This window comes from Mytilus trossulus, chromosome 14, assembly GCF_036588685.1.
Source record: "Mytilus trossulus isolate FHL-02 chromosome 14, PNRI_Mtr1.1.1.hap1, whole genome shotgun sequence".
Taxonomy (NCBI): Eukaryota; Metazoa; Mollusca; class Bivalvia; order Mytilida; family Mytilidae; genus Mytilus; species Mytilus trossulus.
Window position 1 is genome coordinate 49,568,264 of NC_086386.1, and position 25,591 is coordinate 49,593,854.

The following is a 25,591-nucleotide window of genomic DNA, read 5'->3' on the forward strand; positions in this document are numbered from 1 at the left end:
ACCTTTTTGAGTGATATATTTATGTGTAAGGTTATAAAAACTGATTTTCATTAGAAAATTTCTCATCATGCTCAAGTTGCAAAAACCATCTTTGGCTATCAAACAAATAAAAGTTCCAATAAAACATGTTTTGAAAAAAAGTTAAATCTCCTGTTTGGAATGTGCATTAAAATATGTCTTTAATTAAAAAGTTTTAATGACAGTATAATACCTTTCGAAAGAGAAAGAAGTATATAGTTCTAGCAACATTAGTTTTAGGTCAGGTAAATATTGGCTCTGTCACAGATTTGGCTAAAATTTTGCATACATTTTTGAGTTGTTGAAAACAATCAGTAATATTTCAGACAATAAAAGTGATAAATGCATTATATTTTTCAATTTTCAGTAGTTCAACAATCCAAAGTTATTTACAAAATGATATCAAAATTCTGTACATAGCCCATTTACTGTTCCTTCAACTTAACAGATCCATCAAATACTAGCATAACAGATTTTCCCATCTAGCCATGACTTTATAAGAGACCTGATTAACATATACATATATGCATCAGTGCAACCCAACAGTCCTTATAAGTGCATCTCTTTATTATAATATATTATCTTTATCTTGTATGACTGGCATGCAATAATATACGTAAGAATCTAGCCTTAATTTTAATATTCGATACCAATACTAAAAATTTTTTTTACTCTCTAGCATAAAACCACATCTGCTATGAAATATTTGTGTTCCCATGGATTGCACAGTTGCTTATTAATCTGTCAGAATTTAATACACAAGTTTTTTCCCCACAAATTTTAGAATGTCAGGTTAACCAAACATTTTAAATATTTGAAAATTTTACTATTGAGAGTGATTACCAAATGTCATATCCCATGTGACACAGCTATAGATTTTGTTTTCTTGTTATTTATTTTGTTGAACACTAAAATTTGTGGTTTCCCTATATAAACCCAGAATAAGAAATCCACTAAGTGACACTGTTTCATAAGAACAAACATGGGACCAAATGAAGAATACCCCTGAGGCAGAATAAAATAAGCAAATTTTCTCTGAATCATGTTCAACCCATGGAACATACTGAAATTTCCCATCTTTTTTTTTAAGATGTAGATTATAGCTTTAATCTGCCATAAACCAAATATAAGATCCTGTACAATATGAACACTTACTTTTTTCTTTCTATTCTATTTTTCAGAGAAAAACTAATTATGTTTTGGTCAGAATAACATGATGATAAATACAGCTATACTTTTTTATTTTCTTGTGATTTAAATGTCATATGATTTAGTAAATAAATATAAGTAAGAAATAAATTATGTAATTTTTATGCATGCTGGAATTTCAATTGCATATTTCAACATAAAACATAGAAGTTTGAAAGAAAGAGTCAAGTGAAACAATACCTTAAGATCAGAATGAAAATTATGACTTTTAAACTTTTTTGGAAATAAATTTCAAAGAATCATAACTGAAAGTTGTTTTAAATTCAACCTGAACAAGTGTGTTTGTCAAACTGATCTTTTGCCAAACATCAAAAAGTGATGCGTATCAAACAAAATGTACCCAAAGTTAAATTATTTTCTTGTCTTACGTATACATATATTTTAAGTTTCATAATTGCTTACATAAGATGAATTTTATTTAGAAATTAAAACAATTACTTCCTCGTCTCGGGTTTAAAAATGTTTCAATTTTAAAACTTGCTTTCATAAATAGACTCCCCTTTTCATACTCATTTTGTTCTTGAAATTACATATATCCACAGACAACTGTTTTAGTATGATACTTACATTATATTGTTCTAAATCTGGGAGTGTAAAGATGTCTAAATCATCTGTTTCTATCATATCTGATATATCTGATGTTAATCTGAAATTATAATTACTGAAATTAAGCATCTCAAATAATTCATCTTGTATATGAATTTGTTTTTATTGTATTAGCCACGATCCTGTCTTTTCTTCCTTAATTGTAATATCAACAAATTTTACTTGCTATAAAAAACACAAATTGAAACAGCTTTTGACATTTTGTCATGTAGAACTTTACAAAAACTTAGCAATATTTTCAAAAATTCTTACGCGATACTTGTGATTTATGTTGGTCTTTTTTTTTTTTTTTTTTTTTTAGTTGAATATTATGGTAGGCATTTTGCTATATTTTCCCATGTATGTAGCATTAATATGTTTAGTGTGAATGTATTGAGTATAAACATGTGTATACATGTATATATGATGTCCTCTTGTACACCTATGTGTCTGAGGTTTATTAATAAAGTATTGTCTATTGACAATTAGTGCCACTAGTGTAACAGAATCTGCTTACATTTCTGAAGTGACTGAAATCACTAGAGATTTTGGTAGTGTTTGTGGTGCTTAAGCCTCAAGTTTTCTGTGTAATGAGTTTTGTAGACTATTTGTCTTTTCATTAATTTTCTATTTGACCTTGTGTGTGATTTTCTAATGTATTAATATGTTATATTGTAGATTCTATATTACTGTTTCTTCTGTTTTTGAATTTGTCCATGTCAGCTGTTCTTTTTTTAATTTAAGAATTATCATTTTTCATATAATTTGTGAATTATTTTCTTCACTCTTAATAAATGGATATGTTTATTTACATACCTTTGACTAAGTAATTATATCTTACATACCTTTGACTAAGTAATTCTGTTATTGTCTGTGGGTTTGGATATATCTTACATACCTTTGACTAAGTAATTCGATTATTGTCTGTGGGTTTGAATATATCTTACATGCCTTTGACCAAGTAATTCTGTTATTGTCTGTGGGTTTGGATATATCTTACATACCTTTGACTAAGTAATTCTATTATTGTCTGTGGGTTTGGATATATCTTACATACCTTTGACTAAGTAATTCTATTATTGTATGTGGGTTTGGATATATCTTACAAACCTTTGACTAAGTAATTCTATTATTGTCTGTGGGTTTGGATATATCTTACATGCCTTTGACTAAGTAATTCTGTTATTGTATGTGGGTTTGGATATATCTTACATGCCTTTGACTAAGTAATTCTATTATTGTCTGTGGGTTTGGATATATCTTACATGCCTTTGACTAAGTAATTCTATTATTGTCTGTGGGTTTGGATATATCTTACATACCTTTGACTAAGTAATTCTATTATTGTCTGTGGGTTTGAATATATCTTACATACCTTTGACTAAGTAATTCTATTATTGTCTGTGGGTTTGGATATATCTTACATACCTTTGACTAAGTAATTCTATTATTGTCTGTGGGTTTGGATATATCTTACATACCTTTGACTAAGTAATTCTATTATTGTCTGTGGGTTTGGATATATCTTACATACCTTTGACTAAGTAATTCTATTATTGTCTGTGGGTTTGGATAAAGAGATAACGGGAGTATCTGTATTAAAACGGGAACATTCCCAGGATTTTCTACTATAAAATCTGACACCTAGAAAATAAAATAGTTCATACAGAATATATAAGCATGTTGCATTACCTTACATTTAAATTGTATCAGAAGTTTGGTTTAAGAGTAATAATTATTTTTAAAAGAAACTCTTTGGAGTAAATTACTATGTTTCAACTGTTATATTTTAATCTTAAAGTATACATCCACTGTTATATTTTTTCATCTTGGAAGAATTGTAGTTTTAGAAAACAGCTAGGTTCAAGTTAGATTTCTTAATTGTGACAAATGGCTTGAAAAATGTAATGTAATGTAAAGAAATTTTTCCACTATATCCAGAAACTTTGTTACAAAGACATATGGCACACATTCATTTGATGTGAAACAAAATTATATGATTATGTTATTTAAAAAATCTTACAAAAAATAAATGATTCTAAAGAATACTTACAGAAGTATTACCAATCTGCGTCAGAGGAAATTTTATTTTATGTTTTCTGAAGAGGGATGGCCAATGTAAATGTGATTGAGCTGAGAATAAAAAACCTCGAACTTCACTTGTGTCTATTTCTATTGTAACATTGGCTCTGTAAAGACAAAAAAAAATATAGTCACTTTCTTTAAAATAATATTTTCAAACCAAGCTATTTATAGGTCAACTGTTGTATGAACCATAAGGAACATAATCCTTTTAAACTAGACTTGATGAAAATATAAATCTATACATTTAGTAATAATTTAATTTTGGATGTAACGCATCTTCTGATAGGCTGACGTTATTTTGTTCTGAGCCCATATACATAATTTAGTCATGTGACCGTGACGTCATCAACGTTATATCATGGTTTTTAACTGTTTAAAATGGAATTTAGAATTAAATTATAAGAAATGACTGTAATATTTTTTCTGTCTATTTGAAATAACATAAAAAATGTGGTGCACACTGTTAAACAACCTGCTACAGCGTTATTCAGTGTGCACCAAATTTTTTATGTTATTTCTTCATAGACAGAAAAAATATTACAGTCATTCCTTAAATGGAAAATGTACAAAATCTTGAAAGAAGACACATTCTTTTTTATTCATTGAACATTTGCCTTTTTCCCCTCATTAGAGTTATATTTTCCATTTGATCTTACTTATTGCTTATATAAATTTGATTTTGAAAGTATTCAAGTGTTCTTAGATAACTTACTATAAATTGCTATGTTCAAGAATCAGTTTTGATGAGAAAAAAAATTCATGTTGATAAAATCTCAATTTCTTCACTCAAAACTTAGATGAAATTCTAACATTTTTGATAAATTACAAGTGGACTTTTCATTTTTTTAAAATAGATGTGGGAGGATAGGAAGGGACCAGTAACATTTCCCTACAACTAAAATACTTTTTTGAGTAACTTTCCATATATCAAATGGACAAACAACAATAAAAGACACAAATAAAACTCCCCTTCCTACCCTCCAACAACCACTTCAATGCATATAGTTTTGTAGTAATTACTGAGTCAATTTCAAGTTCACTAAACTTACGTATTTTGCTCAGATTTTTCTAATTTATCCCACTTCTGTTGAAGTCTGGTAAAAAGATATTGATCTGTATCTGCTACTTCTTTATCTAAACCCAGGCCAGACAACCACTGCTGACCAGCTTAAAAATTATAAGGGCAAATATTGTACAAATGCAGTAACCACTACAAAAATATGTAGAAATAAAGTATTAGAACTTGCATGTAAATTGCATACATTATCCCGTTTATTATATTATATAAGATAATACATCTTGAATTCACAAATATTTACTTATCATGGTGTTTAAGCAGTAATGTATGTACTTATATATACGCTTGACAAAATCAAATGTGTGACTGTTTTTAATTTCAGTATCTTATACAGCCATATTATACATGGTCTCTGGTAGAGAGTTGTCTCATTAGCAATCACACCAATTTGTCTTATTTGTATAGGTTATTTTAATCATTATTATTTTAAAAAAAAAGATTAATGTAAAATGAGCTATTTTTAACAAACTGCAAGACTGTGAAGTCAAGTACATGACAAATTTTCTTCACACTCAGATATTGAACCCTTTCTTTTCAAAGATGATATCTTACCAGGTGTATTTGTCTGTAACCCTATATAACAATCTTCTTTACACTCCCTTTTGGAATCAAAATAAATATTTCCAACCTGAAATAAAAACATATATATAATTGTTCTTAAACTAGGTAAATTGAGTGCATCTGTGCTGATTTTTCAAATTCATCTGCAATTTTGTTCCTGAAAAAATTTGAAATAAATTTCTTAAACTACAATGAGACACATGGTTGTGAAATAGGTTATGATGTTAATTTTCATAATTATTTAAATTTCAAAGGGGCATTTTCCAAAAAAATAATTGATCAACTCTGATTTCTAAACTTTTCTGAAATAATTGCTGATGTAAATCTAACATATCCTTACAAGAACAGATGGAATGCTTTTAACATCTATGACCCGACCTATTCACTGCAGTTGTGGACAATTTCTGTTCCTTTACTTTTGTCAAGTCCATAAAGGAATGAATTGCTATACCATATTCTATCTTTTCAATTAAACTATTCAAACAAGGTGTCATATTATTATATGTAAATACACAGAAGGCTCAAACTCTATGATATCAAATTTCACTGATGTGGAAGGACATCAAGCAAAGTGAATCAAAACATCATATTTACTTACTATATTGTTTTTAAAAGGTTCTAATAAAATTCTTTCATTATTTGGTGGTTCAAAGTAAAATCTTGTGTCTGATGGTTGAAATGAAACACTGGTAACTTCCATAAAATCTCTGAAAGAACTATAAATCTGCAGCACTTTATACGGAATTTTCCCCTGAAAAGAAAAATACAAATATACATTCAAATTGGAGAAAACATTCCTAACAAATACATTACAGCCATAACCTCTTGATGAAAAAAAAGTTAAAGTTCCACTATGCATCTGAGTGCTATGAAATTATTTCAAATTATATTGTTCTGCTCTAGATTAAATAAGGGAACTCCTATATTTGCATGGACTTTCTAGAATATCCCTTTACTTATACTATTATTAAATAAGATGTGATGTTAGCTTTTGTTCGCTTATCATACCATAACTCACTGTGGCCTCTATTTTGCAGTATATCAAGAAGGTTGGACTTGAATGTGGCTGTGTGGTGAATTTTAGTTGTTAATTATTGTGTCATTTGCTATCTTGTGGAGAGGTGTCTCATTGGCAATCATACCACATCTTCTTTTTTATATGTAAAGACAAAATAGATGTGCTGCATGGATGAATAGACAGTCCCATACAAGATGAAGTCAGAGTATAATTATAAGAAAGTAAATCACAATTACTGAACCATATTTCTGAAAGTAGTTGTCTTTCCGATTGTGTTTTCTCTCCATTTATTATAACTAAAACCAACTGCGGAATTGCAGAAATTTCAGGAAAGGTATTTAAAGTCAAGGTACTTGGTGTCAGGACATTTTTTTTTAGCCCTCCACTTTTTTCCAAAGTCCATTTTTTCTTTTCTGTTTTTTTTAATACCCTGAACATACAATTGCTATAAATAAAGGATATATTGTTGGATTGCACTAAAACAAGTGTATGCATACCCGTAGACAGGGGGGTTCGGGGGGTTTCGGACGAACCCCCCCCCCTTGGAAACAAAGAAGCACTGTTAAAGTCAATGTTATGTTTGAATTGTGACTGTTAAAGTCAAATTTGTGAGTCCAACGAACCCAGCTTTGGAAATTCCTGGCTACGGGCCTGGTATGGTATTGGTGATTCAAATGACTTTTTCTATCATAGAGCAAATACTTCAAAGAGTTTTAATAAATGTGCTAAGAACCTTGCTCCCATTGAGAATCATTTTTCAAGAATATTTCCTGGGACGAAAAGTATTATAACAGTTATCTGACTGATAAATGTTTTGATATGTGTATCAAGACTTTTAAAATAATACTTACAGGAAAAACTCTTTCAAAAATAAGTTTTTCAGGAATAGTATTTAAGCTACCATCTGAAGTTCTGAGGGTTACTGGTATCCAGATATCCTGTAAGAGAAGAATATATGTGATGTAAAGTATATGATTGGAATATATTCATCACTCTGGTATCATTTATTAAATAATTTAATTTTGGGTGTAACACGTCTTCTGATTGGCTGACGTTATTTCGTTATGAGCACATAGACATAATTTAGTCATGTGACCGTGAAGTCATCAACGTTTTTAATGGTTTTCTACGGTTTAAAATGGAATTTACAATTAAATTATAGAAATGACTAAGCACGTTATTTAGTGTGCACCAAATTTTTTATGTTATTTCTTCATAGACAGAAAAAATATTACAATCATTCCTTAATGAATGTATCTATTTAAAACAACATTCAGCAACAGCAACAATCTTCATTTTTTAAGTGTGTAAAACTATTTTTCAGGTTCATTAATCAGGAAAATTTACCACTGGACATAAAGCAAACAAGAATTAGTTATCATTAAGTTATTTTATGGTTATATATAAGGTTAAGAGAGAATTTTATAGTATGTACCAAAGTATATACTGTTAACCAACTAAATTTTGCGAGCAATTTATTTTCGTGACTTTCGCGAGTAGAAAAATAACGCGAAAATAAATTGTCGAGAAAAGGAATAACTTGGATCTTTCCCTATCAAACTACATTAAGTAAATAAGAAAATGGTGAAATTAAATCGCGGCGAAGTTGACTAGCTGGGTATAAATGCGAAATAAAGTGTCCCCGAAAATAAGTTGGTTTACAGTATATGAATGATGGTTTAAATTATATATGTATCCACTAAATGGATAATAATTTCCATTTATTTGATGCAATTTGACACCAAATGTTTTCAATGTAAGTGCAATGTCATTGTTTTCTTTGCCCATAAATCTGATTCTTATCAAACAAAATAATTACCTCAAACTGTGTAGTTATGAGCATATCTGAAGCAAATATCCCCTCATAATCAGGAGCTGTTAAATTGACACTAAAAACAGCAAAATGGTATGGTGATATTTTTAACTGAAAAGAAAAGATAAGAAAATAGTGACACTCACAGGATTATCAAAATATACCAATGCTGTAAGTAAAAGGGTAATGTAAAAAAGAAGATGTGGTATGATTGTCAATGAGACAACTATCCACAAAAGACCAAAATGACACAAACATTAACAATTATAGGTCAATGTACGGCCTTCAACAATGAGCAAAGCCCATACCGCATATAAACTCACACCAACTGCATAATACAATGCAATTTGCCAATATTTGGTAAGTAACTAATTGCTTTTCATTTCAAGGTGTATGATCAACACCATATTAAGTGGCTTGTAATCAACTCTTCAGTGATCCCCATTTAATTCATCATGATCTCATTTGATCTCATTTGATCTTAAAAAAAACCTGTTATTAACATCTCATGCATCTTATTTTCTTAAATTATTAGGCCAAATTTGTTTCTTTTTCTGGTTTTTCCATTGTGTTGTCATGAAAAATGTCAACCTTTCCTTATGACAATATACCAAAATATTGTATAAATATCCTTGTCCTTTGATCACTGGTTGACCAAAGCATTAAGCAGAATGTTCGTAACACAAATGATTAAATTAAATAATGTTTTTTCCTCTAGTAAACTTCTTAAGTTCAGTTTTTTTAGTTGTCTGGTTGGCAATCATATCTCCTTATTTCATGTTCTATCATTGTATCTCATGGAATATGACTGTTTCCCCACAATGGTGGTATAGAGTTTTGGAAACTTTTTCTATGTCACACACTAATGTTCTTAGCAAAGTTCAACCAATATAAGTTATATGGTTCACTACTGACCCCTATGAATCCATAGAGGGTTAGTAAAATTCATAGGGGATGTGGGCGGAGGCAGAATCCCCTATGGATTTATTCACCCTCTATGGATCCGTAGGGGGTCAGTAGTTAACCGTATAACAAATTTATCGCGCGCTGTACCTTTTCTGCTGCGTTTTGATGAAAAATAAACAATGAAACACAACAACATCAATAGATGACATCACCATTCACGCGTCATGAACCCCCTATGAAATTTTCCACCCCCCTACGGTCTTATAGGGGGTCACCATGTGACGTCTTCAAACCAATCACAACGTGATGATTTACCCGCCGTGCGATAATGCGTGATATTTTGAACACATACATACCCAATTATAATCAACATCTGATGTATTATGTTCTCTTGTTAACATTGTACCATTCCCTTTCTCCATTCCTAAAAAAGTCACTGTTGTACCATTCATGTCAGGTGTTATCTCCCCTATATGAACCTACAATACAAAGTTTTCATTAGAAAGGTACAGAAAATAAGCATCAATGAATTTGTATTACAAGGGGTGTCAAAAGTAGAGCAAGAACTGCTTGTCCTTTCAAGAGCACCTAAGATCACTCCCATATTTTGATGGGTTTGGGTTGCTGACTTTTGTGTTTAGTAAAATGTTTTGTATACTTTTTAGTCTTTTCTGTTATCTGTCGGTTTTTTTCTCCATTATTCCCTCATCTTTGCATTTAATGTCACAAATTCATTATTTTGTGTTAATAATTTATCTGTTTTGTTAATGAGTTGAGCAAACAAAAAAACATAATTATCGATATAAATTGTGTGATGAAAATCTCACCATTTTAAAGATAAAATATTTACTATGTGCTTGCGTTGCTTAAAAACTAAATTTAGTAACCACACTGGGAGATTTACAGTATTACGTCAGTTTCTAACTGCCCAAATTCCTACTCTGTCTGCAAGTTTTGGTTCTAAGCATTGTGCGCAAGTTTTATAAAATTTGGATCAGGAAAACATAAGTTAAGAGTGTGGAAACAAAAATGGGATGGAGAGTAAAAAGTGACGCTTAATTCCACTCATTGACTATGGCGGGGCATTAGAGATAGACTTTAGTTAAATAAGAAAACGGGTTCATATCACACATGTATCTGAACAATGTCTTCCCAAATTCAACCCGACCATTCAAATTTAATTTTGTATAAGTCTCTCTGAGAGTACTCCTTCGGAAAATGTGTTTTCTATATATATATAATAAATGAACCTGGTCATAAAAAAAATTCTTCAGATAATAAAAGATATAAACTACAGACATTATTCCTATAGCATAAGCAGTGTTATGTACTGAAAAAACTCCTCATATAATACCTCACACCAATATAAAATAGGTTAGAATACATTGTGAACAATTTTATTTATTACAAGTATATACTTAAAGATAGCCTAGCATAAGCTTATATAAAATCACCACTTAGTAAAAAAACAAAAAATAATAAATGTTATGATTTCACTACAAAAATGTAAAACTGTGGAATAAACTTCTAATGCAACTTTCTATGTCATTATTTTAATATGATATATTTTTGATTAAATATAATTTGCTTTGATGATGGCAGGGGAAACATGTCGACCAATTTTAATAAAAATGCAGACTCTTTGGAGTGTCATTGTGATGTATTGATTTTTTTTTTTTAATTTTTGAAAACAATATATCAAAATTTTGTGAAAAAAAAATAATATTGTGTTTTGTCACATTAGAAGTATATAATGTTAGTATGTTAAGCACAGCAGAATGCCAAAAGTACCTCTGCTGAAGCATTTATTCTCACTTTCACCTGTAAAGGATACATCATTACATGCTTGAATCAATAAAACTTCTTTTTTATTTTGCTGACAAAATGATGGATGCGGCTTCTTAAAACTTTTATTTCATGCTGCGATGCACACTTCATATATCTTCATAAGGAATACATAATTCCTAAGAACATCAACCATATTTTGTTGGAGACTCAGAATCACTAATAATGCTTAATTTGGAAGGAGTGGGAAGGGGGGGGGGGGTGTCATAGATATTTGAGGTATTTTTTCTGCATCTTGTTGAAAATGATTACACTAAGGTTAATGAGAACAAACATATTTTTGACAAGTAAAGGCCTGAACAAAAGTTTTTGCAAAGTTTGTCATCTTTCAGAGGATAAATAAATTGCTACCAAAATAATGTGTGTGTAAACAAATAAAGTTTATATGTCAAAACAACCCAAAGTAGCATTTCCATTATAAAGTACAATAATAACTTTTATCGCTATTTTGTGCATTTTTCCTTTAATCTTTTTTTGTGATAATTTTCATATCATGCTTCTTTGCTTGAGATGGAAAAATTATCGCTAGAAAATAAGGAGACCATGTGGCGTTGCTAACGAAATTGACATGGAAATTGACAACGTCGTCATAGGTAAAATAGCGATTAACAGGTTATCATTGGTCATCTCAACTCGATTGCTTTTCTTACTTTCGCTGTTCCAGCTCAAGCGAGAAAATCAATCTCATTGAGATAATCAAAGATAATCTATAAATATTAATTGCTATTCTTATATCTACTTACGTCCACAGGATTATCATTTCTGAGAGTAAACGTCATACATCGCGTTTCTGACATCCCCATCGTACCAAAGTCAAACTGACCTTTATATTTTTCTGGTCTATGTGGTATTACCTGAAATTAAAACAATTATATCATTCACAAGCCACAAAGATAATCACAATTATAGACAATACATGTAGGCTTCTAAGATTTCTTCTAGAAACCACATTTGTAATATCAATTTTTATTTAATTCAAAATAATTTTCATACCCGTAGCCAGAGGGGGTTCGGACTAACCCCCCTTTGAAAACAAATAAGCACTGTTAAAGTCAATGTTCTGTTCCAATTGTGACTGTTAAAGTTGAGTTTGTGAGTCCAACGAACCCCCCTTTGGAAATTCCTGGCTATGGGCCTGATTTTGCAAAACAAATTTGTTCAAAGGCATGTTTTTTATGACAGAGTGATTCAAATTCTTTTTGCCCATCATAGAATAATAATAAACGCTATGCATATTCTAAGTATATAACATCTCATTGACATTTTTTTGGGGGGAATGTAGTTATACTTACTTGTAATAGACCATTGTATACTACTATAGGTATAACAAACTGTGAAGCGTTGGTATATAACGTCATACAGGGGGGAATGTAGTTACACTTACTTGTAATAGACCATTGTATACTACTATAGGTATAACAAACTGTGAAGCGTTGGTATATAACGTCAGGTAAGTTGTAAAGTGGAGCTGTGTATCATTCGGATGAAATTTTAGTAAAAAAGCAGTTAAAGTCTGTCTAGATTCAATACTGACAGGCTTGGTAAAATTTAAAATCTGAAAACAAAAAATCAAAATTACTCTTAAATACATTTTGTATTCATATCAAAACACAATTATACTTGGTAAAAATCCAATGTATTAGTCTGTTAATTCTGTATTTCAATAATGCTTGAATCTGCAAATACAACTAGCTGATAGACGCTGTTTAGTTGTACCTCTAGTAATTGTCTTGAACTTACAGTGAAGGGCAAGATATTGCTCTATGATCAAAGCCTCGGTATTGCTTGAAGAAGAAAAGCTATATCATTTGCTTTAGATTTTTTCAGGTTGATAATTTGTTTGTGTCATGAATTAAAACACTGTATCCCTTCTTTTCCATCATAGTGTAGTTTTTGTGTTTGGATGTTCTGATAAATTGTTTTTCTTACAATGTATAACCTTCTAGTATTTTCAGACTGTCTTATTGTAATGAAAGTCATTAGTGTTAACAATTTTTATTTCACAGGACAACTTTTGGAACTTCCAACTGTCTCCATATCTTTACTGATTTTTTTAATTTTTGTTTGTTTGCTTTGAGATTTATAAATTGTGACAACAATGTTCCATTCCTTGGTTTTTGTAAAACCCCAAAAATGCATAAAACATGAACAATACATACTAAAGCCTTCCAAAAAGTACTTGAGAATGATATGACAAAAAATATTCATGAATAGACAGACGGTTGGATTGACAAACAGATGTAAAACACTATACCCCCTCTTTAGTAAAGCAGGGGTATAAATCTATATATATACTTACAGAAAAATACTGTTTGACAAGTGAAGGTATTGACACATTATAAACCACAACAGTAAAATTAAATGTGTTGGTAAACGTCATAAAACGTGTGTAATTCCATCTGTCTCTAGCACTAAAAAAATGGGTATTGTTTGCATTATATGCTAATGACCTGAAATTAGAAATCAAATATAAATTAATACCAGTGTTCCTCATAACATTTTAGATCAACAAAAACATGATAATGATTTTTATAGTTTTCTTGCATTGTGCTGTTAAACCATGGTCCTATGTCAAGAGGAAGCTTGGACACCCACAAACATATCCAAGCCTACCGCACTTTGTATGTGCCTGTCCCAATTCAATAAATATAATTTGTTGCTTGCAATCATAGTTGTTTATTTGTTTTTTAGTTTTGAACATAAATAAGGCTCATAGTTTTCTAGTTTTCTAGTTTGAATGGTTTTGTCATTTTAGGTCCTTTTATAGCTTGCTCATTAATGAAGGCAGTAGTGACCTATATTTGTTAACTTCTATGTCATTCAGTAACATAGGGAAATTTGTCTCATTGGCAACCAAACCCTATCTTCTTGTTTTATGCTGGTTTGTTTCTGGTTACAGATATCATTGTTAAAATTTGAGCCGGTTTCTTTTCTTTATGGACAACTTGATAACTTGTTTATAAACTTATATGAATATATACTTCAATAGAGTCAGTTTTTGTACATAGTCAATTTATGTACCAAATCCTACTAAAAATACAAAATCATTATTGACGAAAAAGGTTTTACAATAACTTTTCATTATTTGAATTAAAAGACTTCTTAGATCTGTTGTAATACATGTATAAAATATTCTTTTTATCAGCTATAATGCAATATGGATTTTTTTTATCTTCAAATTAACCTAATCCTTATCTTTATTATCAAATGAAATATTGAAGAAAAAAAAAAATCTTTTAATTCATTACTATATAAAGCAACCAACCATGGATGTGATTTTATGTGTTTTCAAGATAAAATATGCTTTAGATGTCATAAGACAAAGATTGTCTTCACCAATCTCTTGAAATCAATTATTAATATATCTGATGTATATATTATCAACATAACTACTTTAAAGGCTTTAAAAACAATATCTGTGAAGATCTGAACCCAACTTTATACATAAACGTACAAAGTGGTATTTTATAAATTTCTCCAATTTTTGGTAGCAAAAAAAATTATGATTACGGTACCCCAAACAAAGAATGAAGTTCAGAAGCCTAATGCAATTTTATCTTGCTTCATATAAAGAAAACTTTATCTTGCTTCATATAAAGAAAACTTACCCATGATAAACTGTTGCTTGGTATGGAATTATTATTTTTTGTTCACCATTTTTAGATTTTACAATAATTTTCCCCAACATCTGTTTTGGATGTAAGGCTTTTGATGCTGAAATATAAAAGTTTCTATCATGAACAGAGTTGTCATAATAATTTCACCAAATACACATATGTAAAGCAGCAAATGGTCTTCAGGCATTTTAGTCAAAACTTAGGTGTGGTTTTTGCTCATTGTTGAAAGCTGTACAGTGACAATTGATCTTAAGTAGATAGCTGTCATATTGGAAATCACAGGGCATCTCCTTATTTTTATGTATTGTAATTTCATTAAACTTAATGTAAAATATCACGGACTACTTGCTTACACTTTAAAGGTGAAATAAGGGCCTAACTTTCCCATCACGTAAAATTATTTTTAGACCCTCATCCTCAGTTATTTTTTAGAACCTAGTACTGGTGTATTTAAAGCACTTCTTACCTAGATAATTGGCAATGAATGTTTTTTTTTTATTTAATGATGTAATACTCAACATCTTCCTGGTTAATTTGAATACTTTAGTAACACATGTACATAATTACATAATTAACCTAAATTTTATGTACAAATTACAAATATTTTAATAGCCAAATTATAACAGAACAACACGATCGATGAAAAACTGTTTGAATTACTAATTTGATTTGTACTTTTGATACAGTTTTAATAACATAGTGCAGACAATCATACAAACTTAATTTGTGATAAAAACAAGAGTGTATATGTACTCATCATTAGGTTGTCTGCTTGTTGATATCATAAAATATCAGCTGTGAGACATAATATGAAGCTTTTTGTTGAGTGAGAGAAGTGAAGGAGATCAAAAAGCCTTCATATTGTGTCGAGTAGCTGATATTTTATAGCAGCTGAATGGACACTTACTAGTACTGCAGATTTGTGGAAAAGCATTCAAAGAACTCCATGTCCTATAAGAGGATACCCTTGATAACTAAATCTTTAATTCATATGTATAATTTTCAATAATGGTTCTCAAACTTTAATTATAAGTCCTTATCTGGTTTCCATTCTGTAAAGAACTATTATTTACCTTTGAATGTGACATGTGCTATTGTTGTATGCCGCACAATGTCTGGCTGTAATTTTGTAGGTCTAAATTCTATATTGATAGCATCGTTTGGTGGGTAAACTGACACACTCTGAAATGGAAAATTGCATATTTACAACAGATTTGAAAAAAAAGTTATTTCTAATCTTCCACCTTTGAACAAATAATAATTTTTCTTACAAAGTTTTCAGCTTGATCTTGATGTTCTGATCAATTATAGGGAATTTTGTTAATACGTAAAAATTTAAATCAGAAATTAAAATACAATATATATTCTACATGCCTAGATGAATATGACAATAATGTTAATTAAGATTGTAAATAAAGTATCAATAATATATTGCAAAGGTCAACATATAGAACAACTAATCCAATGTAGCTTCTAGCTGAACAAAATGTTTCATTGCTTGATTATCATACCCGTAGCCAAGGGGCGAACCCCCCCTTGAAAACAAATAAGCACTGTTAAAGTCAATGTTCTGTTCGAATTGTGACTGTTAAAGTCGAGTTTGTGAGTCCAACAAACCCCCCTTTGAAAATTCCTGGCTACGGGCCTGATTATTGAAACAAATGCGTGACAAAAAGCCAGGAGCCTGTTATCAAGTAGCTGTCTGTCTCATTTTGTTGCTTGTTTAAAGATTTTCTTGTTTTAATTGTTTTACATTTTATCAAGTACTAAAAGGCTTTATATAGCTGACTATACTGTGGGTTTTACACAATTTTGAAGTCTGTAGGTGACTACCATGGCAGATAGTTGTCTCATTATCATTCACACATCGCTCCTTTCACATTTTGCATAAAATCATTATCATTAAAAAGAAGAATTGATTTTCATTTTTTGAATTTATCAAGTATTCATATGTAAACAAGTGCAACATTTTGAAGTCACATTTATGAATATGTAATAATAATATGACAATAAAACTTGATATTATATCATTAAAAGATCAAAGAAAAACTTAAAAATAATGATTATAAGTTAACCCATCTACTCAAAATGATGAAAATGATATCAAAATCAGATAAAAATGTGTGAAATTCATAGGATATAGGAAATAACTAATTTTTTACAAGTGGGCGATTTTTTTGTATAAAATTGCAAATAAGTGTTTACATAACAAAAGAACTCACAACGCCAGAAACCCTTAGGTGAAAAAACTAAAAACAAATTGTATGGCGACTTAATGCTTTAGGATAACATTTGAAAAATGAAATACATTACATAAAAGAGAATATGAAAAGAGCTATTATCTGGTGCATGAAATTTCAAAATGAGTAAACTGTCTTTAATTATTTTATTTGATAAATATTTAAATAGGTTCTTGCGTAATAAAGTAATTTTTGTCACCATCACATGATAAACATATCAAAATAAACCTATTTTACCTCAATTGTCACTTTATAAATATATAAAGATTTATGACAAGATCTACAAATTGAGTATTTTTTTTTCTCTATATGCGAAAATTAGGAGGCATAAGGCTTGAGGAATGTAACACAAAACTCAATAAATAAATATTGAAATAGAAGGATTTGAGTTGATAAAGTTGATCTTTTATTTTTGTTTATACAGTGGTCTTACCATATCTTTGTAATACAAAAGAGTATCATGTGACCCCATATAATATCAGTACTATTTACTTACAACAATATGCATGGGTTTAGACCCTGTATTCATCAACTTTAACTGTACTGTGGCTGGATCATCTAATGTTCTCATTATACCAAAATCTATCATTTCTGAGGGAGAATATATACCAGGAGCTACAAATATACAGAGAGTTCTCATTATACCAAAATCTTTCATTTCTGAGGGAAAATATATACCAGGAGCTACAAATATATATAGTATTCTTTATAAACAATGATCCTATAACTGAAAGTTTTTTTGTGTCGTTAACTTTCAACCAGATACAGTTATCATACTGAAAGGTGCACATTAAACTGCAGCATGATTGTCATTGATATTTATAGAAGAAATGAATTCAAATAAAAAGTCATACAGGTCATATATATTAAAGAAATGTGTGAGTTAAAAAAAAGATATAATCAACAAATTGAAAGAAAAAAATATCCATCAACAGGAAGTAGAGGTCAAACAGATCTGAAAAGTACAAAAAGGTTGCAAGGTGTCACTGTCAAGCTGACCAAAATATGATTTTTTCTTCTGCAGCACTTTAGGAGGAAAATGTGACAACCAGATGCTCCGCAGGGCGTAGCTTTATATGACCGCAGAGGTTGAACCCTGAACGGTTGGGGCAAGTATGGACACAACATTCAAGCTGGATTCAGCTCTAAATTAGGATTGTGATTAAATAGTTGACACAGCATAGGTTTCTGACATTGAATGAATGTGTTCTAATGAACTTAAAATTATTGTTTTCTCTTAGAGCAATTCACTATGCTGTTGAATATTAATCCTCTCAAAAAAATGTTTGAAGAAATTTTCTTTTTATTTATGAAATTTCAAATGAGAAAAATTGAACCCAATTTTTTAATCACATCCCCCTTTCCCTTATTCCAAAACTAATCTCAATTAAAATATTCTAATGGAGTTTGCAACAATAACAGCTCATTTAAATACATCATAAAATATTAAGATGTAAAACAACTGCTTGTTATCACTGAATGGTAAAGATTATTTAAATTTATCAGTTGGTAGTAAAAAGTGAATATACATTGTATATTGTATATACATTGTAACAAAGATTTAAGTTGATTCTGGACAAAGAAAGATAACTCCAATTAAAAAAAAATCTTGCAATAAGATATTTCTTGCTTACTATTCTGGACAAAGAAAGATAACTCTAATTTAAAAAAAAAATGCTATTTCACAATATTGTGAAATTAGATATTTCTTGCCATTGCACAATACTTAATATAATAATTTTAGATCCTGATTTGGACCAACTTGAAAACTGGGCCCATAATAAAAAATCTAAGTACATGTTTAGATTCAGCATATCAAAGAGGCCCAAGAATTTATTTTTTGTTAAAATCAAACTTAGTTTCATTTTGGACCCTTTGGACCTTAATAGATTTGGACCAACTTGAAAACTGGGCTAATAATCAAGAATCTAAGTACATTTTTAGATTCAACATATCAAAGAACCCAACCGATTCATTTTTTGTCAAAATCAAACTAAATTTAATTTTGGACCCTTTGGACCTTAATGTAGACCAATTTGAAAACATGACCAAAAGTTAAGAATCTACACACACAGTTAGATTCGGCATATCAAAGAACCCCAATTATTCAATTTTGATGAAATCAAACAAAGTTTAATTTTGGACCCTTTGGGCCCCTTTTTCCTAAACTGTTGGGACCAAAACTCCCAAAATCTATACCAATCTTCCTTTTGTGGTCATAAACATTGTGTTTAAATTTCATTGATTTCTATTTACTTAAACTAAAGTTATTGTGCGAAAACCAAGAATAATGCTTATTTGGGCCATTTTTTGGCCCCTAATTCCTAAACTGTTGAAACCAAAACTCCCAAAATCAATCCCAACCTTTCTTTTGTGGTCATAAACCTTGTGTCAAAATTTCATAGATTTCTATTAACTTAAACTAAAGTTATAGTGCGAAAACCAAGAAAATGCTTATTTGGGCCCTTTTTGGCCCCTAATTCCTAAAATGTTGGGACCAAAACTCCCAAAATCAATACCAACCTTCCTTTTATGGTCATAAACCTTGTGTTAAAATTTCATAGATTTCTATTCACTTTTAATAAAGTTAGAGTGCAAAAACTAAAAGTATTCGGACGACGACGACGCAGACGCCAACGTGATAGCAATATACGACGAAATTTTTTTCAAAATTTGCGGTCGTATAAAAACTCCTGGATATACAAATATCTTACAAGATGACACTTCTACTTCCACTGGTAATATTAAAAGATGACTTTTCTGTTCTTGATTTGTTTTTATTCTTATGAAGGCTGTATGATTATTGACTACCCTCCCTACGAAGTTTGCCTTCATTACTGCTTTTGTTTCGTAAGGAGGGATCTCCTGAAATAAGATATTGTAGTGTTAAGAAAATCATATTTATTAAAATTATATACAGAGTAGCATATTTATTTTTTCAATTCATTACTTTGTGGGCTTTGCTCATTGCTATATGGTGATCTATCGTTGTTAATTACTGTATTTTGAATTTTTTTTGAGAGTTGTCTCATTGGAAATCATAACACATCTTCTTTTTTATATCCAATTAAAGTAAATACCAGACACATTTTTAGTCGGAATTTGACTAACAGTTTTGATGTATATCTACAATTGGAAGAGCTCATTATTCTGAATATTTTTGCTCCTTTAGACTTTCTCTATTTATCACATTGAAAAAAAAAATCAAAAAAACTTGCATTTCACTTCTTAGACTATGTTCAATTTCAGCCATGTTGGCCATGTTTGCTGGCAGGCAGGTTATCTGACACATTTTTTAAACTAGACACCCTAATGATGAATGTGGCTAAGTTTGGTTAAATTTTCCCAGTAGTTTTAGAGAAGAAGATTTTTTTTTTTTAAATGTTCAAAATTAACTAAAAAGGGCCAAGTGAGCTAAAACAGGAATTGGTATGTACCTACCCATAAATTTTTAGGTGCATCTAAATCACCTGTTGGTAATTCAAGGTGTAAATCACCTTCACTCGCAAACATTTCTAAAATCTACAATTAGAAAAAATAAACATTCTAAATTCTAAATATGTGAGATGCGCTTTATTCTAGCTATAATCAGTCTGTTAGCTTGAAAAACAAACTTATCATGAGCCCTTTTACAAATGTGTTACCATTGACATCATGCTGCATATATTGTAATTTTGTTTTTCAATATGTAGGGCCATTAGTTTTCTCGTTTGAATTGTGATTTGTGATTTCAGGGCCTCCTAAAACTGACTATGTGTTATGGGGTTTGCTTATTGCTGACGGCCATAGTGACTTATAGCTGTTAATTTCTGCTTCATTTGGTCTCTTGCAGAAAGTGGTCTCATTGGCAATCATACCACATCTTCATTTATATATTAACAAGTGCATTTTATTATTATCATCCCGCACTAACGGATCAACCCAAACATGAAAACTGTGTTAGAAATACAACTCCATCGTATTTACAATAGATTAAAAAAACAAACAAGAGGCTGTCACAACGACAGCAAACCGGAATTATTTATAATTATTTGTGTCCTGGCAATATCACAAGAACCATTACTGAAGAATGGTGAAAGTGAAAATCATCGTTATTGAACTTGACCTCTATTTTGTCACCAGTAACAACATATAAAAATTTCAAAAGCTTTGGTTGAATGGTTCATGAGAAAATGCACGGACACAACTGGAAACCCCATTTTTCAATCTTTCAAGAACCATAACTCCTGAACGGTAAAAGTCAAATTCATCATTATTGCACTTGACCACTATTTTGTCATCACTAACAACACATTAAAAATTTGGGAAGCTTTGGTAGAACAGTCCATGAGTAAATGCACGGACACGACTGGAAACTCCATTTTTCAATCTTTCAAGAACCATAACTCCTGAACAGTAAAAATGAAAATCGCCATTATTGAACTTGACCTACATTTAGTTGTCAGTAACAACATATTAAAATTTAAAAACCTTTGGTTGAACGGTTCATGAGTTAATGCATGGACAACATTTGATTGCCCCCGCCCGCTCGGCAGCCGTACATCCCCAAATCAATAACGGACATTTTTGTCATAAAAATCTGGTAAAAAAAAAAGATGAATATGATGAAGGGCTGCAAAACATCGTATAAAAAAAATTAATTAAAAAGTATTCACAAGTTCACAAGTAAACAGTTTACTGGAAAAACTATCACCCTATTTTGACTCTTGGCAGACAGTCTTGGCCCTCTTTTAAATGATTGGTGCACAGCATATAGTAGCCACAAATATCAATTTTTGAAGTTCAGCTTGAAACGACTGGGCATCAAATACATGACATCCAGCACTCAAGGCAAGCAAACTACCACCAGACCATCAGGCAGAAAGAAAAAAAAAGATAAACAGCAGAATAATCACAATTTGTTGGAAAACAACACAGAACTCTATCATCTTATGTAGCAAATCGATTTTTTAGATGATTTCAATTATCATTAATCTTTGTTTGTCAAATATAAATACATAATTTGAACTTTTCAAGGTAAAGTTATAATTTTTTATCTAAAATTTGTTCCCCATGTAAAAGATATGTAAAGCTTTGCTCACATAATTCTGCTGTACACTAACCTTTAAAGTTGATCCATGTGGATTATGGATCTTTATTAAAGGTGAATAACTACTATTTAATGGAACTTTTGCTCCTAAATACGGCCGGAGCCTATAAGGATTTGGAATACCGACTCCAAAAACCTGAAAAATACAATGATAATGATGAATTCTAATAGACATCTACAGTTCTTGTAATTTACTGCAGACAGAGCATTTGATCATATTTTTCTTCTTTATTTCAATCTTTTTCAAGATAAAAACTATGCCTAGATTTTGATATCACAATATGTTTAGGATTGATTGATTTGTTAGTTGCTTAATGTCCAGTGGCAAATATTTCATGCATATTCATGATGATAAAATGCTTAAGAAAACAACTTAAAACTTTCTCAAATCAAAATACATGGGATCCTTTAATTAAGTGCTTCCAAATTCTTTATTTGTCAAATTTTTTTAGGCAACTCTGTAAAGCAGTGTTTTTTTTCAGACTATCTTGAAGTGGCACTTTCAAATTATAATGCATGCATGCTAAAAGAACTTCTGGGGTAACTTCCCAATTTGCAAAGTGCTTTTCCTTTAAAGAAAATATGTTGTTATGGAAATGTCCACAATATTTACCAGAATAAGAATAATGTAATTCACAAAATTCACAACCATAATTAATAGACATAATTTCATAAGGTTGTTCATTATTTCAATAAATGGAAAGTGAAAGGTGGAGAGGCACAAAGGGGGCATCAATATGAAACATTTTTTATTATCTTTTTACCGGTAAAAAAGATTTAATCCAACTGTTGTCCTTTGGTAAAAATTTACGTCAAACAGTCAGCATTCTCACACAGCCAACTGAAGCCACGTCAGACTAAGATATAATCTCAAGATATTTATCTATTTTTACATAATTACTACCCCTTAAAGTTATGCTAACACTTTCCTGTCTATACTTATTGTTCAAGTGCTTAAAATAATACAAATCATAAAACTTCCTGCTCAAAGTATATACATATATCAAAATTATTCATTTATCATATATAGATATATATGCACATTTTCTTCCTTCTTCCGACAGGTCATGTTTCACATCAATTCAACATCCATCTCCAGATATTGATTAATTTCCCAAATTATACCAATATAAAAAAGAAGATGTGGTATGATTGCCAATGAGACAACTCTCCACAAGAGACCAAATTACACTTTAATTAACAAGACTGTTAAATTCAAAATATAACATTTGTTTTAACACTGATCAATAGAACTCTTAGTGTATTTATTTCCTGGGAGTTCAATTGTACCATTAATTAGTAAATAGCCTCCCCTTTCTGTAAAAGGTACTAATATAGTACAGTATATATAAACTATATGATATTTCATGTAAATCAGCGTATCATGAAGTAAGATTTGACCTTTCACGCAAATCAGCATCCTATGTGGTTAAGATTTAAAAGTAAGATTGAAGAGGTATTAACTACATTGTACTCCCTTGCTTCCTATATACAAAAGATGGAATAACTCTTGACACAAAAATGGGTTGAAATATCTTTTACATATCATATTATTGAATTAAATAGAGGTTTTTCATCAGTTCATGATTGATTAAACCTGGGCTGATTCACCAACAAATTAAATAATGTCTGTTGCACTTTATATAAACTTTATGAATGAAAGGCATAGTTTACATCCAAGAATGGAATTTATTGATTTGTGATGTTTTCAGTGATCAACATATTAGTCACATTTTTCAAATACAAATCTTCTTTTTGCCATCTACCAGTTGGCCAAAGAAAAGAAGGTTTTTGAGAACAATTTCCAATTTGCACATGATTTTGAATGCAAAAATTTATCCATTAACAGGGCTCACACTACTTCAGAATTATAGGGAGAAGTGACTTCTCTTTTTGAAACTGATAGGGAGAAGTGGTGGGATTTGAAAGAGAAGTGCTCATTCGCACGATGCGCTACAATATTTGGATTTTACTATAGCATGTTTAGTATAAAGGGTCATATGTAAATAATGTTCATTTCATATTGTTCAATTTATATCTGAGTATATAATTAAAGTAACATAAATTAAAAGTTGTTTAAGTTTTACTAAGATTCTTGTGAGAAACTACATATAAAATATTTAATATCTAGCACTAAAAAAAAAAAAAACATTTAAGAAAATGTAAAGAAATTATAATATATCAATTACAATTTAATTCCAAACTATCTTGTGTATGAAATTTAGTGTTTCTCATAAAAAAATGTAAAAGTTATTAAGCTGGGCCATAATATATTGAAATATAGTATAAAAGTCATGATAGTCTCAGAGTTAAACAACTTTAATCAATAGTTTGAAACAATCCATAAAAAATATAGGGAATTATATACACCAATCAATAAGATGTAACCAAAAGTCTCTTAATTCGTGTGGTATACGTAATTTTTCCCTTTGGGATCAATATTCTTCTGTCAGCTGTTCCATCCGTGCGTCCGTAGTAATTATTGTAAAAGTACGGATTTCGGTCATAGCTGGTCCGATTGAGATCCGTAGTTTAGACATCGGTCAATGGCGGACGAATGCAAGAAAATTTACATAAATAAACGATGTTTGACAAGTTATTTGGAAAGGAACATGACGTTTTTAATGCAATAAATGGATTAAACACTTACTGGAGGCAACTCGTATCACGTTTAAATGAAGTAACAAACTTATTTTACCGCCGAAATTTAGGTTAATGTACGTTTTCGAGTAACAAGCACCGGAACTAGCGGAAATGTACGAAGTGATAACAAGTTGTATTTTTATCAAATAACCTGCTACACACTTCAAAGACAATGCTTCAACCTCTTTTCTTAAGATAATGAATTGTTTTTGTCTTAATTTCTTTAATTATCGATAAAAAATTGATGCTTCATCAACTTGGTAAAAATTGAAAAATGTCCAATGACGGAAGCGACTGAAAGCGAGTATCGTCAAGAACAGGGCGACTTCTTTTCGCTTTTGGGGGTCAGGGAAAGCGAAGTGACGGTCGGGAAAGCGACTTCTTCGCCCACTTCGCCTGGTAGCGTGAGCCCTGATTAAATGTTTTAATTAATTACAAACTTTTGATGTTATGACGTCACAATTAGGTCATAAATGCATGGAAAACAAAGTTACAGCCTCATGGAATTCTTACATTTGTGATATACTGAATATCTGAAATGTGACAATTCATTGTAAAAGAAAGCCTGAGTCAACAAATTCATGACCTGCTATTTTTTACACACATTTTGATAGAGATCTGTTTTGTTTACTTACATGAAATGTAAAGGAGCCATGTGATGTATGTATATATAAAGTATTTTCTACATTGCCCTCCTGTCTCGCTAAAAATACAACATCAAATGTTGTATTCCCACCAGGTGGAACCATCTGAAATAAAAAAAATGAAAATTGTTTTTATATATTTCTAGCATTATTGCCATTCCAATTTTACATGTACTGGGATACTAATTTTGAAGGATTTTGTGGGCATAGGTAAACGACAAATTCAAAGCACATATTTTC

General features: G+C 30.4%; 1 protein-coding gene across 11 annotated transcripts in view; it reads right to left on the reverse strand.

Moving 5' to 3' along the window:
* LOC134696015 (transmembrane protein 131-like) overlaps positions 1-25,591 on the reverse strand; it is an 88,183-nt gene that overhangs the window by 31,753 nt on the left and 30,839 nt on the right. For 9 of the 11 annotated variants that reach the window (XM_063557543.1, XM_063557536.1, XM_063557539.1 and 6 more), the window contains exons 6-25: positions 25,343-25,456; positions 22,078-22,200; positions 20,417-20,497; positions 19,690-19,840; positions 17,472-17,590; positions 15,809-15,917; positions 14,727-14,832; positions 13,418-13,568; positions 12,503-12,673; positions 11,862-11,972; positions 11,065-11,094; positions 9,630-9,752; positions 8,374-8,478; positions 7,406-7,492; positions 6,135-6,287; positions 5,528-5,603; positions 4,947-5,064; positions 3,866-4,001; positions 3,347-3,456; positions 1,795-1,873 (exon numbers count right to left, since the gene is read on the reverse strand). In XM_063557543.1, the coding sequence (XP_063413613.1) occupies positions 1,795-1,873; positions 3,347-3,456; positions 3,866-4,001; positions 4,947-5,064; positions 5,528-5,603; positions 6,135-6,287; positions 7,406-7,492; positions 8,374-8,478; positions 9,630-9,752; positions 11,065-11,094; positions 11,862-11,972; positions 12,503-12,673; positions 13,418-13,568; positions 14,727-14,832; positions 15,809-15,917; positions 17,472-17,590; positions 19,690-19,840; positions 20,417-20,497; positions 22,078-22,200; positions 25,343-25,456 (2,253 nt within the window). The remainder of the gene's footprint in view (positions 1-1,794; positions 1,874-3,346; positions 3,457-3,865; positions 4,002-4,946; positions 5,065-5,527; positions 5,604-6,134; positions 6,288-7,405; positions 7,493-8,373; positions 8,479-9,629; positions 9,753-11,064; positions 11,095-11,861; positions 11,973-12,502; positions 12,674-13,417; positions 13,569-14,726; positions 14,833-15,808; positions 15,918-17,471; positions 17,591-19,689; positions 19,841-20,416; positions 20,498-22,077; positions 22,201-25,342; positions 25,457-25,591) is intronic. The other 2 variants (XM_063557538.1, XM_063557547.1) reach the window with 1 other exon arrangement.